At 37.7% G+C, this 18,993-nt stretch overlaps 1 protein-coding gene across 1 annotated transcript; it reads left to right on the top strand.

Moving 5' to 3' along the window:
• The first annotated feature begins 2,816 nt into the window (after positions 1–2,816).
• LOC130904834 (uncharacterized) lies at positions 2,817–18,787 on the top strand. The gene is made up of 20 exons (XM_057817898.1): positions 2,817–3,415; positions 3,951–4,079; positions 6,326–6,488; positions 6,574–6,766; positions 7,059–7,133; positions 7,463–7,525; positions 7,918–7,986; positions 8,378–8,446; positions 8,837–8,905; positions 9,295–9,363; positions 9,754–9,822; positions 10,213–10,281; positions 11,130–11,198; positions 11,589–11,657; positions 12,238–12,315; positions 12,561–14,553; positions 14,660–14,740; positions 15,253–15,429; positions 18,114–18,188; positions 18,536–18,787. Exons 2-20 carry the CDS (start codon positions 3,959–3,961, stop codon positions 18,748–18,750), a joined length of 3,786 nt encoding a protein of 1,261 aa, XP_057673881.1. The 5' UTR covers positions 2,817–3,415; positions 3,951–3,958; the 3' UTR covers positions 18,751–18,787.
• Positions 18,788–18,993: the final 206 nt, after the last annotated feature.

Genomic DNA, 18,993 nt, shown 5'->3' with positions numbered 1-18,993 from the left:
GAGTCCTTCATCCACCACTGTAGACAGCACACTTTGTCTCGATTTGTGCTTTTCAGTAATAGCACTGCTTTTCAAAAAGAAGTTGCTATTGAGGAGACACCTTTTTTTTATATACGTTTACAGTTTCTGTGCAATTGAATCACAGCTAAAATGCTTTTCAACATAGGTTACCTTTTTGTAGATATGGAGGCCATTTTGTTCCACCGCAGTTAGGTCAAATGTCCAACAAATTGGTTTCCATTCATTGCCTGGTTGTCTTTACATCGACAGGCTTTTCCCTAGATGACACAGAACATACCAACTGCAGGGCCATTACAAGTAGTGTGACTCTTTGACAGTTGGATTTCAGGATGGATTTGTTCTGTAGGGAGTTAAAAGTTACCTCTAAGCACAGGAGTACACGTCTAAATCCTTCCACATTCAGAGATGTATTGACATACACTTACAGAGGGATCAGCTCCTGAACGGTCACTTAAGGCTAAAAATTGACTATGTTTTCCTTACTTACAGCATCACTGTCTTCTTGACATACTGCCTTCGTACCACTTGAATAAAATCTCATTAAGTATGTTTTAGTGTTGCGCGTATCGGTACCGATACGACACTGAAATGACATCGACAAGTACTAAGAAATGTATGTTCAGGTGCTGAGAAATATATAGTCTTTAAAATCTAGGTTTCAACTGCCAGTCGCTCTACCCAAGATGGCCGCCAGCTATGCACGTCACCATTAAAAAGCACTTCTCGCCCTTCCCGAGACGATGGCAGACGTTCAATCATGTGGCGTCCAATCGCCCAATACATTTGAAACGGTAGAGTGGCAACCAATGAGCAGTCGTTGTCTCGCTGCCAGCCCTCTCACTTCCAATGTATTAGACGTCCAGCGCAGTCAATAGCAGTCATAGCCATGAGAGAAGTATTTTACATTCAAGTGAGTACGCAATAACTGTATTTAAAGGGAAAAAAAGTACTGTATATATTGCGGAAAACACAGCCAAGACTGAAAAAGCAGTTTCTGCTCTAGCACTCGTCTTTAAAAGAAACTGCTGTATTTTAAGCCAAAAGAACTGTTGTGTTTGATAGAACAATATGTCTATATGCTGCCATGGCAGATTCATGGCGCATTAAGCCACTGAACTATTTTTAATTTGTCCCTTTTACCCCGGAAACCCCCGTTTACAGATGTCGCGCAACCACTTTTGTTTCAACTCTGCTATAAAAAGAAGGTAAGTAATTATATTTATTAATCAAAATGTCTGTCATTTTTACCTTGGAATCATTAATAGATGTCTAATATTTCGTTAAAAAAAAAAAAAATACGACTTTAGGAAACTATTCACTCGCATATTTTAAACTTTTGAACAAATGACATCACAATAAAAAACAATGGCGTCTGTAAAAAAGTCATGGATATCTACCTCATAACTATTGATTAATTGTATTTTTTTATTACTGTCGCATTTTCCCCAATATCTTAAATGATAAATAATCGATCCAGAAAAAAAAAAAAAAAAAAGTTTAAAAGGGTAAATATATGAAAAATAACATCTCAACCACTAGTTGATGTCTGCTATTTCTGCATCGCCACCCTTGTTATATTACCATATTTCACCCATAAAATCCCCGAAAAATCCGGTTGTGGCCAGTCATATCTGTGTCTTGACACTCGATGATACATGCTACATGGAGTTTTTGGATTGAAACGAGATAAGTACGCGATAATATCTTGTTAAAATCATGGCGTCTTTAATTCGCTCTCGCCCCCAGTTAGGGTTTTGCTGTTTAAAAAAAAGAAATCTTTTTTAAAAATGCCCTTCTGTGCAAAATTTTTCTTCCCCCAGAAAATACAGATTTTAAGCTTTCCAATGATGTATCACACATGCATATAGGACAATTTTTAAATTTAGTCAAATTGGGGGTCTCAGAACTTCAAGTCACCTGAGTGTTTTCCGCCATATATATATATATATATTTTTTTTAAATCGTGGTATAGCTAAAGTATTGGCCGATATCAGAAATCCAGTTATCAGAGTCTGGTATGAGGAAAAATTGGTATCGGTGCAACACTAGTATATTTACTATACTATAAAAATAATATGTTTACCTCCCATTATAATACAAAGTCCAAATCTGACTCCAATTCAAATAAACGCGAAGGAATGGCATGAGAATATTAACATGTCCCATCTTTCACTCACTGCCTCCAGTGATTGGATCAAGAATAACCACCAGATGGATGGACACGCTGGTGGATTAGTGTCTTGGAAGGAAGGGTAAATTGTAGATGGATTATGGTTAGGTATGTGGCTGTGTGGATGGTGGCAAGTACGTATATAGATGTGCTTGGTTGTTAGGATGGATGCATGCGTAGTGACAGCCAATTCATACCCAGGGCATCCCAGGGTAAGAAAATATACTATTTCCTTTAATACCGAATTGCTGCAAACTCACTTGAATGAAAAAATAATATTGCTATCGTGACTTGGTCAGACACTGCTTAACTCATTGGCTGCCAATTACGATGTTGGACGTACAATCCTGTGGGACTGTTCGCAGCGAATGAACAAAAAAATAATAATTCGGCATTGCAGTTCAAATGCATTGGACGTCTTCTAGTGATAAACCTATTGAAATTCACAGCAAAAGGATGATTGGATGCCACTTGATTGGACGTTTGTCATCGTTTTGAAAAGTGCGACAAGCGCTCCTTTTTCTGTGTGTGTGTGTGTGTGTTTGTGTGGGTGTGTGCGTGTGTGTGTGTGTGTGTGTGTGTGTGTGCGTTTGTTTTCATGACAAATCAGGACAATTTTATGATAACACACCTTCACTCTCAGGACCTGTGGAAAAATAAGGACATTTTTCGGGTCCTCATTTTTCCACGCCGTCTACGACACCGGGAGGCCTCCCAGAATGCTCCCACACAAAAAAAAAACGCATGTCCTAAAATGTCATAATTTTGGGAAATTCAGTGTGAAAGTGTGTTTAACAATCGACTCACTTTTTATTTTAACACCTAGTGGCCATCTTCTGTACTTTAACACACTTTTCACACACTTTCAGTGACGTCACTGCACAGGTCCTCATATTTCACTTTTTTTTGACTCACAAACACATTACAACAGGTGAGGCGGGATTAAGATAGGCCTGCAGTCACACCATAGTAAATTCTCTGAAAAAGACACAACCAGATTCTAGTTTTGAGTGACAATACATCTAGTAGGGTAAGATAGTTATTAGGCTAACCAAGCCTACATCCACCTCAGGAGTAAAAGCTTCTTTATGCAGTGTTCTTCAATATTACACGCACAGCAGCTGACACTAGGTTGGCTAATTAGCCAGCTAGCCTGCTAAATTGAGGCCAAATAACATGCTCTGGAGTTTGGACTCAAACTGTGGAATGTCTGCCCAATAAATGGTAAGTCATTGCTTTACTTGTATCAGAAGTAACAGAGAGTAGAAGTTGGTGTTAAAAGTAACTGTTTTTTCAACAATGCCCACCCGTGCTAGCTGGAAATAATTAGATAGCTACAGTATGTGCTAGCTAGCTCACCATACAAATGTCTCATAGACCTGCTGTGTTTAAGCTGCAATGTCATTTAACTGGTCACCAAAATTTATTGCAGGAAAAAGATGTATTGGAATTAACAGTAGATAATACTATATATTTACCAGAAAATATCAGCTATAATATATATTAACTAATATATATCCTAGCTGATATTTTCCAACATAAATACCTCTAATGCATATGTATATCAATTACTCATTACGTGTAGTGGAAGTAAAATACTTTGGTAATTGAAGTATGGCAGTTGTTTGATTTGTTGGTACTTCATTAGGTTAATACTTTATGTAATGTTTTGCTGTTAACAGATTGAAACATGTTCCCTTGTCTTTTGGCCTTCGCACCAAATTTATTGAAATCTGTAATTTTTTATAAATGTTTGTAGATATTTCCATGGTGATGAGCATGATGAAAAGAAGAGCCAGGCTCAGTCCTGAATCTGAGGCTACTCAGTTTATTTTATCTGGAGTTGACAGGCCTTGCTTAAAAGTCCAGTGGATCAATGACTATAAAGGTATGTACTGAAATACATAAAGTATTGTTCCTGTGGTTATTGCATGGAGATCACTTATAAGTATCTTTTATGAGGTATTATTTACTAAATTAGGTGATCGAATTGGAAAATTGTGAATTTTTTTATCATTAAAAAACTATTTTTCACTTATATGTACATATTCATGATTATAATAATAATTTTAATCAAACATACCGCATAAGCATTTATCCAAATTAAATATCTAAAACAATGTCATCATTAATGAAATCACATTCACAAAAAAACAAAGGAAGGAAATAAGTTGATAACATCTGGATGACTGACTGACTGGCATTGTCACTAATCCATTTATTTGAAAACGTATTATTGGGGCTGGAAAAGTCACAAATTACAGTATCAACAGGATACATTGACAAAATTCCAGCCATTCCAGCCGTTGCTCTTCATGAATTTTGGGGATAAAATAACATGCATTTGAAATGTATAAAATGCGTATCAAATTATCTGTGCCCATAAAAAAGTGTTTGGGTAATATTGCTTAATTGATTAATTGACCAAACAATAGTCAGTTAAGAAGCATACTTGAGGAGGAAAAAAGAGGCAGTCTTTAACATAAATTTAAAAACTTATAATTTTTATAATTACAGTGGGGCAAATAAGTGTTTAGTCAACCACTAATTGTGCAAGTTCTCCCACTTGAAAATATTAGAGAGGCCTGTAATTGTCAACATGGGTAACCCTCAACCATGAGAGACAGAATGTGTGGGGGAAAACCCCCCAGAAAATCACATTGTTTGATTTTTAAATAATTTATTTGCAAATCATGGTGGAAAATAAGTATTTGGTCAATACCAAAAGTTCATCTCAATACTTTGTTATGTACCCTTTGTTGGCAATAACGGAGGCCAAACCTTTTCTGTAACTCTTCACAAGCTTTTCACACACTGTTGCTGGTATTTTGGCCCATTCCTCCATGCAGATCTCCTCTAGAGCAGTGATGTTTTGGGGCTGTCGTTGGGCTACACGGACTTTCAACATCATCAAAAATTTTTCTATGGGGTTGATATCTGGAGACTGGCTAGGCCACTCCAGGAACTTGAAATGCTTCTTACACAGCCACTCCTTTGTTCCCCTGGCTGTGTGTTTTGGGATCATTGATCACAGATCAGTCGTCCTGGTCCCTTTGCACAAAAACAGCCCCAAAGCATGATGTTTCCACCCACATGCTTCACAGTGGGTATGGTGTTCTTCGGATGCAAATCAGTGTTCTTTGTCCTCCAAACACGACAACCTGTGTTTTTACCAAAAAATTCTATTTGGTTTCATCTGACCATAACACATTCTCCTAGTCCTCTTCTGGATCATCCAAATGCTCTCTAGCGAACCGCAGACGGCCCTGGACATGTACATTCTTCAGCAGGGGGACACGTCTGGCAGTGCAGGATTTGAGTCCCTGGTAGCGCATTGTGTTACTGATAGTAGCCTTTGTTACTGTGGTTCCAGCTCTCTGTAGGTCATTCTCTAGGTCCCCCCAGGTGGTTCTGGGATTTTTGCTCACCGTTCTTGTTATCATTTTGACGTCACGGGGTGAGATCTTGCATGGAGCCCCAGATCGAGGGAGATTATCAGTGGTCTTGTATGTTTTAATAATTGCTCCCATAGTTGATTTCTTTACAGGTTAGTTTAACCTATTGCAGATTCAGTCTTCCCAGCCTGGTGCAGGATTACCATTTTGTCTCTGGTGTCCTTCGACAGCTCTTTGGTCTTGGCCATAGTGGAGTTTGGAGTGTGACTGACTGAAGTTGTGGACAGGTGTATTTTGTAACGATAATGAGTTAAAACCCCCGCGACCCGACCCCGGAGCAAGCGGAAGATGGATGGATGGATGGATGGATGGATGGATGGATGGATGGATGGATGGATGGATGGATGGATGGATGGATGGATGGATGGATGGATGGATGGATGGATGGATGGATGGATGGATGGATGGATGAGTTAAAACAGGTGCCTTTAATACAGGTAACGAGTGGAGCCTCGTTAGACCTCGTTAGAAGAAGTTAGACCTCTTTGACAGCCAGAAATCTTGCTTGTTTGTAAGTGACCAAATACTTTAAAAATCAAACAATGTCATTTTCTGTTTTTTTTTTCCACATTGTCTTTCATGGTTTCATTGTCTTTCATGGTTTCAAGTTTCAAGTTTAAGTTTCAACTTAATTTAGGTTGTTTTACATTACACTAATAAGGATTTTTTTTCCTATTAGGACGTGGTGTATTTACCAATGAACTAATTGAAAAGGGATCCTTTGTGTTGGAGTACCGTGGGGAGTTAATCTCACAGTATGAACGGGAGAAGAGGCAGAAAAAGTACACAGAAAAACAAAATTCTTTCCTCTTTGATTTTGAATGGAATGGTAGCACGTGGTGGTAAGTAAAGGACTTTATAAATATAAATTTGTTCTTAACATTAAGGTTTAAATAGATAAAACATTTGCGATGTGTTCAATTTCAGCATTGATGCCTCACGTGAAGATGACTCAATGGGCCGATTGGCGAATGATGCTAATAAAGGCCCAAACTGCAGAATGAAAAAGTTGACCATAAAGGGTAAACCACATCTTTGCTTGTTTGCTCTTGAAAACATCCAAGCAGGGGATGAAATAACCTACGACTATGGAGAATGTCAGTGGCCATGGCGAGCAATGGTAAGGAAATACTGCTAATCAATTATAGACAATGAAACTGATTAATTGTTAGACTATTTAAAAAAAAAAAAAAAAAAAAAACATCTCTCGCTCTCTTTTGGCGATCCGATTTTAAAAGTACATCCTTGATAAAGATAAGTTCACATACATGGATTTTACAGGTGTACAGTTATATGTTTTTAATGTCTGGCATGAGCCCAGATCCTTCAGTAAACGAAACAAGAATCAACAATAATTTAAGAGTTAATCAGATGCTTTCTAACTGAATATTTCTGATACTGTATTGTGACAGATACCGAGTGTTAAGACCCTTACTCAGCCTTCTGGAGACCAAGAACAGAGTCAGATATATGCATCATTTCATCAGGTGATTACTTTTGCCCAGTTCACATGTGTGTTTTTTGGCAGCTTTGTCTGAAACAAAACAACGAAGAAAAAAAACCACACACAAGAAAAAAAAAACAATGAGAAGTTAAGAAAATGAAATAGAGTTAATTTCCATCACCTTGCTCTCTTTTCATTTTAGCAAGAACAATTTGCGTGTTTGATATCTTATTGTAAAACTAATGGATGTCCGTATAACCCAAACTATTCTGTGAATAATTTTCCCAAACACAAGTGTGAACATCACATAATAGAATAGTCAGGTGCTATGGTACTAAACTATTCTGATACTGTTTTGTTGTTTTATTGCAGACACAAAATCAACCAATACAAAACGAAGAAGTGAGTCTGAGATCATCTGCATCATACCAAAAGGTAATTACATTTGATCCGTTCACATTTGCGTGGTGGTATAGAGCTTTGTTTCACAACTAAAGACTATAAAGACAAGAGGAAGCTGGACACACGTTAGCACCCGTCGTCCTCTACTCATATTGTTTAAGCCGGAAGGACTTGAGAGTGTTTTAGAAGTCTTCAGTCTTCATTGTCTGAACATCCAACTTTTTTTATCCAAACAGTGTGTGCTACCATGCCAATGTGTTAATGGTTATTAGGGCAGTATTGCATAAACAATTTCTATAGTCTACCATAATGACTTTAGATCCTTCAGTACATGATGTTCACTATCATATTTACTTAGAACTTTATAACTGAGTCTAGCACCATAGTATAGATGTTATCTGACACTGTATTTTTGGTTATTATAGCTACCAAGTGTTGAGATCCTGACTCAACCAAGTGAAAATAACGAAGCGAGCCAGAATGAATTCCAACAGGTGATTACATTTGATCAAGTCACAATTGTGTGTTGGTTTACAGCTTTGTTTGACATCAAAACAATATTTAGACATCAGGAAAATTGATTTTAATTATTACCCTTCGTCATGTCCTGATTTTGTTTTAGTGTGGAAAAACTTTAGTGTGTTCCAGGAAAAATCTCTTGTCTGAACCAAATCAATGTCCTTATATTGTCTCATCCATGAACGAGTGTGTGTTACTATGTCCCTATTTTGTTGGTACAGCGTAAACAGTTTCTATAATCTAGCATAATGACCTCAGATCCTTTTGTAAACCATGTTCACTCTATCATATTTACTTATTACTTTATAACTGAGTCTAGCACCATAGTATAAATGTTATTTGACACTGTGTTTTTGTTTATTATAGCTACCATGTGTTGAGATCCTTACTCAACCAAGTGAAAATGAAGAAGCGAGCCATAGAGCATTCCAACAGGTGATTATATTTGATCAATTCACAATTGTGTGTTGGTTTACAGCTTTGTTTGACATCAAAACAAGATTTAGACGTCAGGAAAATGGATTCTAATTATTACCCTTCGTCACGTCCTGATATTGTTTTAGTGTGAAAAGCTTTAGTGTGTTTCAGGAAAAATCCCTTGTCTGAACCAAATCGATGTCCTTATATTGTCTCATCCAAGAACGAGTGTGTGTTACCATGTCCCTATTTTGTTGGTACAGCGTAAACAGTTTCTATAATCTAGCATAATGACCTCAGATCCTTTTGTAAACCATGTTCACTCTATGATATTTACTTATTACTTTATAACTGAGTCTAGTACCATAGTATAAATGTTATTTGACACTGTGTTTTTGTTTATTTTAGCTACCATGTGTTGAGATCCTTACTCAACCAAGTGAAAATGAAGAAGCAAGCAAGAGAGAATTCCAACAGGTGATTATATTTGATCCATTCACAATTGCGTGTTGGTTTACAGCTTTGTTTGACATCAAAACAAGATTTAGACGTCAGGAAAATGGATTCTAATTATTACCCTTCGTCACGTCCTGATATTGTTTTAGTGTGAAAAGCTTTAGTGTGTTTCAGGAAAAATCTCTTGTCTGAACCAAATTGATGTCCTTATATTGTCTCATCCAAGAACGAGTGTGTTACCATTTCCCTATTTTGTTGGTACAGCGTAAACAGTTTCTATAATCTAGCATAATGACCTCAGATCCTTTTGTAAACCATGTTTACTCTATCATATTTACTTATTACTTTATAACTGAGTCTAGCACCATAGTTTAAAATGTTATCTGACACTGTGTTTTTGTTTATTATAGCTACCATGTGTTGAGATCCTGACTCAACCAAGTGAAAATGAAGAAGCCAGCAAGAGAGAATTCCAACAGGTGATTATATTTGATCAATTCACAATTGTGTGTTGGTTTACAGCTTTGTTTGACATCAAAACAAGATTTAGACGTCAGGAAAATGGATTCTAATTATTACCCTTCGTCACGTCCTGATATTGTTTTAGTGTGAAAAGCTTTAGTGTGTTTCAGGAAAAATCTCTTGTCTGAACCAAAATGATGTCATTATATTGTCTCATCCAAGAACGAGTGTGTGTTACCATGTCCCTATTTTGTTGGTACAGCGTAAACAGTTTCTATAATCTAGCCTAATGACCTCAGATCCTTTTGTAAACCATGTTCACTCTATCATATTTACTTATTACTTTATAACTGAGTCTAGCACCATAGTATAAATGTTATTTGACACTGTGTTTTTGTTTATTATAGATACCATGTGTTGAGATCCTGACTCAACCAAGTGAAAATGAAGAAGCGAGCAAGAGAGAATTCCAACAGGTGACTATATTTGATCAATTCACAATTGCGTGTTGGTTTACAGCTTTGTTTGACATCAAAACAAGATTTAGACGTCAGGAAAATGAATTCTAATTATTACCCTTCGTCACGTCCTGATATTGTTTTAGTGTGAAAAGCTTTAGTGTGTTTCAGGAAAAATCCCTTGTCTGAACCAAATCGATGTCCTTATATTGTCTCATCCAAGAACGAGTGTGTGTTACCATGTCCCTATTTTGTTGGTACAGCGTAAACAGTTTCTATAATCTAGCATAATGACCTCAGATCCTTTTGTAAACCATGTTCACTCTATGATATTTACTTATTACTTTATAACTGAGTCTAGTACCATAGTATAAATGTTATTTGACACTGTGTTTTTGTTTATTTTAGCTACCATGTGTTGAGATCCTTACTCAACCAAGTGAAAATGAAGAAGCAAGCAAGAGAGAATTCCAACAGGTGATTATATTTGATCCATTCACAATTGCGTGTTGGTTTACAGCTTTATTTGACATCAAAACAAGATTTAGACGTCAGGAAAATGGATTCTAATTATTACCCTTCGTCACGTCCTGATATTGTTTTAGTGTGAAAAGCTTTAGTGTGTTTCAGGAAAAATCTCTTGTCTGAACCAAATTGATGTCCTTATATTGTCTCATCCAAGAACGAGTGTGTTACCATGTCCCTATTTTGTTGGTACAGCGTAAACAGTTTCTATAATCTAGCATAATGACCTCAGATCCTTTTGTAAACCATGTTTACTCTATCATATTTACTTATTACTTTATAACTGAGTCTAGCACCATAGTTTAAAATGTTATCTGACACTGTGTTTTTGTTTATTATAGCTACCATGTGTTGAGATCCTGACTCAACCAAGTGAAAATGAAGAAGCCAGCAAGAGAGAATTCCAGCAGGTGATTATATTTGATCAATTCACAATTGTGTGTTGGTTTACAGCTTTGTTTGACATCAAAACAAGATTTAGACGTCAGGAAAATGGATTCTAATTATTACCCTTCGTCACGTCCTGATATTGTTTTAGTGTGAAAAGCTTTAGTGTGTTTCAGGAAAAATCTCTTGTCTGAACCAAAATGATGTCATTATATTGTCTCATCCAAGAACGAGTGTGTGTTACCATGTCCCTATTTTGTTGGTACAGCGTAAACAGTTTCTATAATCTAGCCTAATGACCTCAGATCCTTTTGTAAACCATGTTCACTCTATCATATTTACTTATTACTTTATAACTGAGTCTAGCACCATAGTATAAATGTTATTTGACACTGTGTTTTTGTTTATTATAGATACCATGTGTTGAGATCCTGACTCAACCAAGTGAAAATGAAGAAGCGAGCAAGAGAGAATTCCAACAGGTGACTATATTTGATCAATTCACAATTGCGTGTTGGTTTACAGCTTTGTTTGACATCAAAACAAGATTTAGACGTCAGGAAAATGAATTCTAATTATTACCCTTCGTCACGTCCTGATATTGTTTTAGTGTGAAAAGCTTTAGTGTGTTTCAGGAAAAATCCCTTGTCTGAACCAAATTGATGTCCTTATATTGTCTCATCCAAGAACGAGTGTGTGTTACCATGTCCCTATTTTGTTGGTACAGCGTAAACAGTTTCTATAATCTAGCATAATGACCTCAGATCCTTCTGTAAACGATGTTCACTCCATCATATTTACTTATTACTTTATAACTGAGTCTAGCACCATAGTATAAATGTTATCTGACACTGTATTTTTGTTTATTATAGATACCATGTGTTGAGATCCTGACTCAACCAAGTGAAAATGAAGAAGCGAGCAAGAGAGAATTCCAACAGGTGATTATATTTGATCAATTCACAATTGCGTGTTGGTTTACAGCTTTGTTTGACATCAAAACAAGATTTAGACGTCAGGAAAATGGATTCTAATTATTACCCATCGTCACGTCCTGATATTGTTTGAGTGGGAAAACTAGTGTGTTTTTAGAAAAATCTTTTGTCTGAGCCTAACTCATGTCCTCATATTGTCTCAACCAAACACTGTGAGTGTCTGCTACCATGTCCTGTATTGTTGGTCTTCAGCGTGATACAGCATAAATAATTTCTTTATTCTAGCATAATGACCTTAGAGCCTTCAATGGATAATGTTAACTTAAATATTTATTCTTTACAATTGAATTTGACGCCATAGTACAGAAGTTTTTTGACAATGAAATGTCTTTTATTGTAGCAACCATGTGTAATTCCAACAGGCGATTACATTTAATCAATTCACATTTCATGTTGGTTTAGAGCTTTTTTTTTTGACAAGTAAAGATTATTAAGATGAGAGGAACATGGACTTTTCAACCATCGTCAAGTTCCTCGTATTGTGTATGTTGTATAATATTTCTAATACTGTATTTGTTTGCTTTAGATAACAAGCATCAATATCCTCATTCAACCTTCTACGGACCACGAACTTCTTGAGAACGCTACCATATCTTCTCAACAGGTAATTACAAAGCATTAATATACATTTGTCCAGAATGTCGTGTTCTTTGATGATTATATGGTCAATTATGGAAAAAGAAACAATTGTGTCAGAATCAAAATATTACTTTCAATGTTATCTGTAAAAGTTTGAATGCTCAAGTGTTATGGAATTGCAGTAGTGGGTGTTGATAGATATCCAAAATGTATATTAATGTAAAATGAAAAAGAGGAAGAAAACAGAAAAAAAAAACTATTTTCTTTCAGAGCTCTCCTGATCCGTATTCAGATTGTACAGATTATGAAGACATTGACTATATTCCAGACTCAAGTGGGAATTCCTCAGATGGATGTGTTTGCAGTAAGGATCTGAGCATTACAGAATTTCTTGCTCCCCAAAATGTGATTAAGAATGTGCCATTGGAGATGGATGCAGAACAGTGTGGGGAAATCTCCAGTTCAGCGATAGTTACAAGTTTAGGTTCATCACCGAGAAGCAGCAATCATTGCACTTCAGTGACAAGTTGCAGTGCTAATTGTTCAGGGAACACATCATACATTAGCCACCCCATAACGGTAGCACCATTGCCAAGGACATCAAAACAAAGCAAATACAACAAAAAACAGCATTGTTTTTATTGTAAAAAGCCCATTTCTAAGTTGGCAAGACACCTTGAATCTGCCCACAGTACACAGCCTGTTGTTGCAAAGGCTTTAAGTTACGATAAAAGGTCCCGGGAAAGAAGAGATTTGTTACGCTTTCTTAAGAAGAAGGGAAATTTTACTCATAATGCCAGAGTGATCAACTGTGGTGCTGGGGAAATGGTTGCTTGTCGAAGACCCAAAAAGACAACACAGTCTGATGGCTACCGTCACTGCAGGTTTTGTCAAGGACTATATGCAAGAGCTAGCCTTTGGAGGCATGTGAAAAACTGCCCTCAGAAGTCTTTTGAGGTGGGACCTTCGGCTGGGCAAAAACGAATTCAGCTGGTCTTACCGAGACCTGAACAAGTCAGTGAAGCCGTTTGGAAGATTGCTTGTGAAATGAACCAGGACAACATTTCCTCTGTAGTAAGGAGTGAAAGACACATCCTTTCCCTTGGTGAGTCATTATACAATGCCAGAAAACCACAAGAGAGAAGAAATGACTACATTCGCCAAAAAATGAGAGAGATGGCAAGATTATTGATAACAGCAAGAGCTATAACCCCGTTGAAAACCACAGAAGACCTTGTTATGCCGGGTAACTTCCCCCATGTCATCCAAGCAGTGAGGGCTGTTGCAGGTTATGATTTGGAAAGCAACTCTTATAAAACTCCATCCTTGGCTCTGAAATTAGGACACAGTTTGGCCAAAGTTGCAGGCATTGTGCAGTGCAGTGCCATTATTGCAAATTGTAGTAGTATTGCAGAGTCAGCCAAGCAGTTTGTTACTCTATATGAGAAAAATTGGAATGAAACCATTTCAGCTTCCGCATTGGGTACACTTCAACAAGCGAAGTGGAATAAACCACAGGTTTTACCATTTACACAGGATGTTTCACTGCTGCACAACTTTCTTGCTACTGAGTCAGCTAAGTGTATGAAGGACTTGGAGGAAAAACCCAACAGCATAACCTATGGAAATCTTGCTAAGGTGACTTTGACACAAGTCATACTTTTTAACAGAAAAAGGCAAGGGGAAGTTTCAAAAATGGACCTACAGTCTTTCACATCCCGGAATCGCGCAGAGTTGAATCCGGACATTATGATGTGTCTTTCTGAGTTAGAAAGAAAGCTTGCAAAGCACTTTGACAGAGTTGAGATCCGTGGTAAAAGGTCAAGAATGGTACCTGTGCTTCTCACCCCGAGTATGATTTCTGCAATGGAGTTCCTTGTGAACAAGAGAAATGATTGTCAAGTCGACACAAAAAATGTGTACCTGTTTGCCCGTCCAATTGTACTTTCACATTACAGAGGCTGTGATTGCCTCCACAAGTTTGCAAACCAATGTGGTGCAAAACACCCAGAAGCACTCACTTCCACAAAACTTAGGAAGCAAGTTGCCACCTTGTCCACAGTACTGAACCTAAAAGAAAATGAAATGGATCAACTTGCCACCTTTCTCGGACACGACATCCGTGTCCACCGAGAATTTTACCGCCTCCCAGACAGTACCCTGCAGCTTGCAAAAGTCAGCAAACTGTTGATGGCAATGGAGAAAGGACAACTCTCTGACTTTCAGGGAAAAGGGCTGGATGATATTGAGATCAATCCTGAAGGTGATTTTTTTTTTTTTTGTTTGTTTATAAAGACTCAATATTTGCATTTTTGTGTTTTGCTTTGAATGTAAATGCTTTGTCCTGAGTATGTTCTATATCAACCCAGATGACATACCCACTAGTGATGATGATGATGATGATTATGATTCGATCAAAGAAATGACCACTGACCTTCGTGAACAAAAAGGTAACCTGGCCCTCATAATCTTTGTTTAGATGTTAAGGTTATAAGAGTAAAGAGACATCTTAATATTAGGCTTTAGGAACAACTATATTTAAATCATAATGAGACAACGGTAGACATCAGCTGTAAAATGGTGCAAATCAAATCTGAAAATATTGAAGATGAAGATATTGTAACCAGTAAGTCTAGATCAAGGGTGGGCAAACCGGTCATCAAGAGCCGCAGTGGGTCCTGGTCTTTGTTCCAATTGATCCAGAAAGGACAGTTTAACCAATGAGGTTTCTGCTGAAACAAGAAGCACCTGACTGCGATCAACTGATTGCGCTTGCAAGACACTAGATTGGTAAAAAGGTTTCCTCTTGATGGGTTGGAACGGAAACCCGCACCCACTGCGGCCCTTTGTGTAATAGTTTGCCCACCCCTGGTCTAGATGGTAGAAATAAAAAAAACTAGTAAATGTCACATACAAATGAAATGCTAAAAAGTCTAATTAAATTATATAATAAACATTTTAGGCTCAAGAACTGAGACCTTTGGACACCCAAGCCATGTGCCTGCCTCAACCATGCCGGACACCATGGATCGCACTGCTGTCTCAACTTCTTTCAATAACATCGAAGACACTTCTGCCTCAACTTTGTTTGGTAACATGGAAGACATACCTGCTTCGACATCATTTGACAACATGGATGGTACTATTCTCCTCACAGTCCATGTAAATATTGTCAGTCATCCAAATTATTTAATTTTTAGTTTTTAGGGTACTGAACTTTTGAACTGGATTTTTCTAGTTTTCTTAGCAGATGTTAAGTTGTGTTTTTGTGACTGCTGTTCAAATGGCAGATAACACAGGCTTTCATGTTGGGTTTTACAGGTAAAATGTTTTTAAAGACAACGAGAAAAGTTGACTTGTTTTCAAAGTCATAAGAATTCTCTCTCAACCACTTGGAAGAACAAGAATTAATAACATATACTTCTGATCAAAATCTTAAGACCAGTTACAAAATCGCATGAATTAGCATTTTGTACTGTTGTATCTTAAGAAGGTTCTAAGTAGCGTTTCAAAATGCAATAAGAAGAAATGGGAACAAGAGACCAAATGTTTTGAGCAGGCAATTTATTGAAAAGAACAATTTAACTGAAATAGGCTTTTCATCAGCTGATCAAAAGTTTAAGACCACATCCTTTACAAGCCAAAATCTGTGCAAAAATTTGGATTTCATGTCATTTTCTGTCAAGTAATCACACTGTCAAGACCTCTTGATGGGATAAGCAAAAAAATTCACTGCCTTCGAACATGGCAGGATTGTTGAGCTGCATAGACAAGGCCTCTCACAGCATGCCATCGCTGCTGAGGTTGGACGCAGTAAGACAGTCATTTTGCATTTCTTAAAAGATCCTGAGGTTTATGGAACAAAAAAATCAAGTGGTAGACCCAAAAAAATCTCACGGCACTGAGCCGGAGGATCCGAAGGGTTTCCGTCAAGACACGGGACGATCCTTATCCCAAATTAAGGCCAGTACTGGTGCTGACTGCAGCCCAATAACTATCAGGCGGCAACTGCAAAGGAACTGCTTCAAAAACCAAAAATGTTTTCAAAGGCCACGTCTCCTTCAACGCCACAAAATTGCCCATTTGGCCTTTGCAAGGGAGCACCAAACATGGGACGTTCAAAGTTGGAAGAAAGTTTTATTCTCTGATGAGAAAAAAATTAACCTTGATTGTCCTGATGGCTTCCAACGATACTGGCATGACAGGAAGATGCCACCTGAGATTTTTTCAACACGGCACAGCGGAGGGGGCGCCATTATGATCTGGGGTGCTTTTTCCTTCAATGGAACAATGGAGCTCCAGGTTGTGCAGGGGTGTCAAACAGCAGCTGGCTACGTGGAGATGTTGCAGCAGGCATCCCTCATGACTGAGGGCCCTCGTCTGTGTGGTGATGACTGGGTTTTTCAGCAGGACAATGCTGCAATTCACAATGCCTGTCTGACAAAGGATTTTTTACAGGAGAATAACATCACTCTTTTGGATCATTCTTCATGTTCCCCTGATCTAAATCCAATTGGGAACATTTGGGGATGGATGGCGAAGAAAGTTTACAAAAATGGACAGCCATCTTCACCGCTTGCAGCAACATTCCTACAAGCCTTTTGGAAACACTCGCATCAAGCATGCCAACACAAATTTTTTAAGTGATCAACAATAATGGTGGGGCTACTCATTACTGAGTCTGTTTTTGAGACTTTAATTTCTGTTTTAGGTTGTTGTTTTTTTAGCTATGGTCTTAAACTTTTGATCAGCTGATGAACAGCCTATTTCAGTTATATTGTTCTTTTCAATAAATTGCCTGCTCAAAACATTAGCCACGTTTACATGGAGCCAAATATTCCAATTACAATCGGTTTAGATGTTCAAACCGAATAAATGTGTTCCATATAAACACCTCATTCGGAATGAACAGGCCCAAACTGAATGGAATTTCATTCCGTTTCACAGGGGTGGAATATTCCTTTTCCCAAACCGATTAGAAGTAAAATTATATCATGTAAACAGGGAAGCGGAATGGTGTCTGGTTGCGTTCTTTCTGCACATGCTCCATACTGACGTGGTGACGTCACTTGGTGACGTAAGTAACGTCACTTGCAACATGGCTTCCAAGCACAGCGCACCTAATTGGAGTCCGGCGGAAAGTTTGTATTTAATTCAAACTTTAAAAGAATTGAATATAATTGCTCGCTTAGACGGGCGTAAAACGAGGAACAGTGAACTATTTAAAAAAGTTCACGAGCGGTTACCCGAAGCCGGAATAGACCGGAGCGTTGACCAGATTAGAAACCGGTGGAAAACGCTGAAAACCGGCTACTACAAGGCAAAAGAGCAAAACAGCAGAAGCGGATACGACCCCACAAACACAACAAGTGGGTAAAAGTTAAAACAGCAGCACTCTGACGATCGATCTCCATGTTTTGCAACGTGACGCTTTGTTTTGATTAATCTGCGCATGTCAGACGGCAGTTGTCAAACGTCCTTTCGGAATAAAGGCGGATACATGTAAACGGTGGATCGGAATAGATGAAGTAACATGTAACAGCTGATCTGAAATTTCCATTCGGAATGATTTGAATCGGTATGAATAAAAGCATGTAAACGTGGCTACTGTCTCTTGCTCTCATTTCTCCGTTTTGCATTTTGAAACACTACTTAGAACCTAAGATACAACAGTGCAAAATGCAAATTCTTGCCATATTTTTTACTGGTCTTAAGGTTTTGATCAGGACTGTATAAAGGGCACCAAATACCAAAAACAAGTAAAAGCCCATTATTTTTTTAAATAGTAATTGCATATTCTATTGATATATATATTAATTTCAGATTCCCAGCAAAGGACAGCACTTCAACCGAGTTCACCCCAAACACGGTCAAGGTGCTCCAGCAAGAAGAAGCAAGGTTAAAGAGCTTTTCTGTTTTTCTTCGGTTACTCCGTTTTTTTCCCATATCCCCAAAATATGCATTGTTGACTGATTGGATGCTCAAAATTGTCCCTAGGTATTAGTGTGTGCAAGCATGGTTGTCCCCTTGTGCCCTGGGTTTGCCTGGCAACTGATTCAGGGTGTAGCCCACCTGCTGCCTGTAGTTAGCTGGGATAGGCTTCAGCACTCTTGCGAGTTTTGTGTGGATGAGAGGCTCGGAAAATTAATGGATGAATGAATTTTCAATCCTAGGACGCATTTTTCATAATGGTAAATCCATTATATCATTATAAAGAAAATTTCTTTTGTTTTCATTTTTCATAGGTGGAAAGGCGAGAAGTAAGTGGACAGAGGGTGAAGTGAAAGCTGTTGAGCGGCACATGTTGGATTTCATAAGCAACCTGAAAGTACCAGGTAAAAAGAGCTGTGAGGCTTGCCTCCAAGCTGAGCCAGCAGCTCTGAAAGAGAGAGACTGGGTTGCTATTAAATACTACATTCACAACAGAATAGTAACCTTAAAGAGAAAGATGAATAATTAGAGCTTAATCATTTGATCTGGCCCAGGTACTGTATATGGAGGACCTTTTTTTTTTTGTTTTGTTTTTTTAAATCTTATTTCATTTTTTTTCTTATATTGTTTTATTTTTTACTTGTATTTAATTATGTATTTATTTCCATATATATTTGGGTATTTTTAGATCTCATTTCTTGTTTTTTCATTTATAGTCACTATTTTTTTCGATTGTATTTTTTCCCTTTTAAGTTTGGCAGCTTTGGTCCAC

Source organism: Corythoichthys intestinalis, chromosome 16 (genome assembly GCF_030265065.1).
Source record: "Corythoichthys intestinalis isolate RoL2023-P3 chromosome 16, ASM3026506v1, whole genome shotgun sequence".
NCBI classification, from domain to species: Eukaryota; Metazoa; Chordata; class Actinopteri; order Syngnathiformes; family Syngnathidae; genus Corythoichthys; species Corythoichthys intestinalis.
The sequence above is the reverse complement of the archived record's forward strand: the minus strand, read 5'-3'. Positions and strand labels throughout refer to the sequence as shown.

Excerpts from the sequence above, each read along its gene's own strand:
- LOC130904834 (XM_057817898.1), top strand. The coding sequence starts at position 3,959 with ATGGTGATGAGCATGATGAAAAGAAGAGCCAGGCTCAGTCCTGAATCT. Across the intron at positions 9,823-10,212 it reads GCAAGAGAGAATTCCAACAG|CTACCATGTGTTGAGATCCT; the intron begins GTGACTATATTT and ends TGTTTATTTTAG. Across the intron at positions 14,554-14,659 it reads TATTGAGATCAATCCTGAAG|ATGACATACCCACTAGTGAT; the intron begins GTGATTTTTTTT and ends ATATCAACCCAG.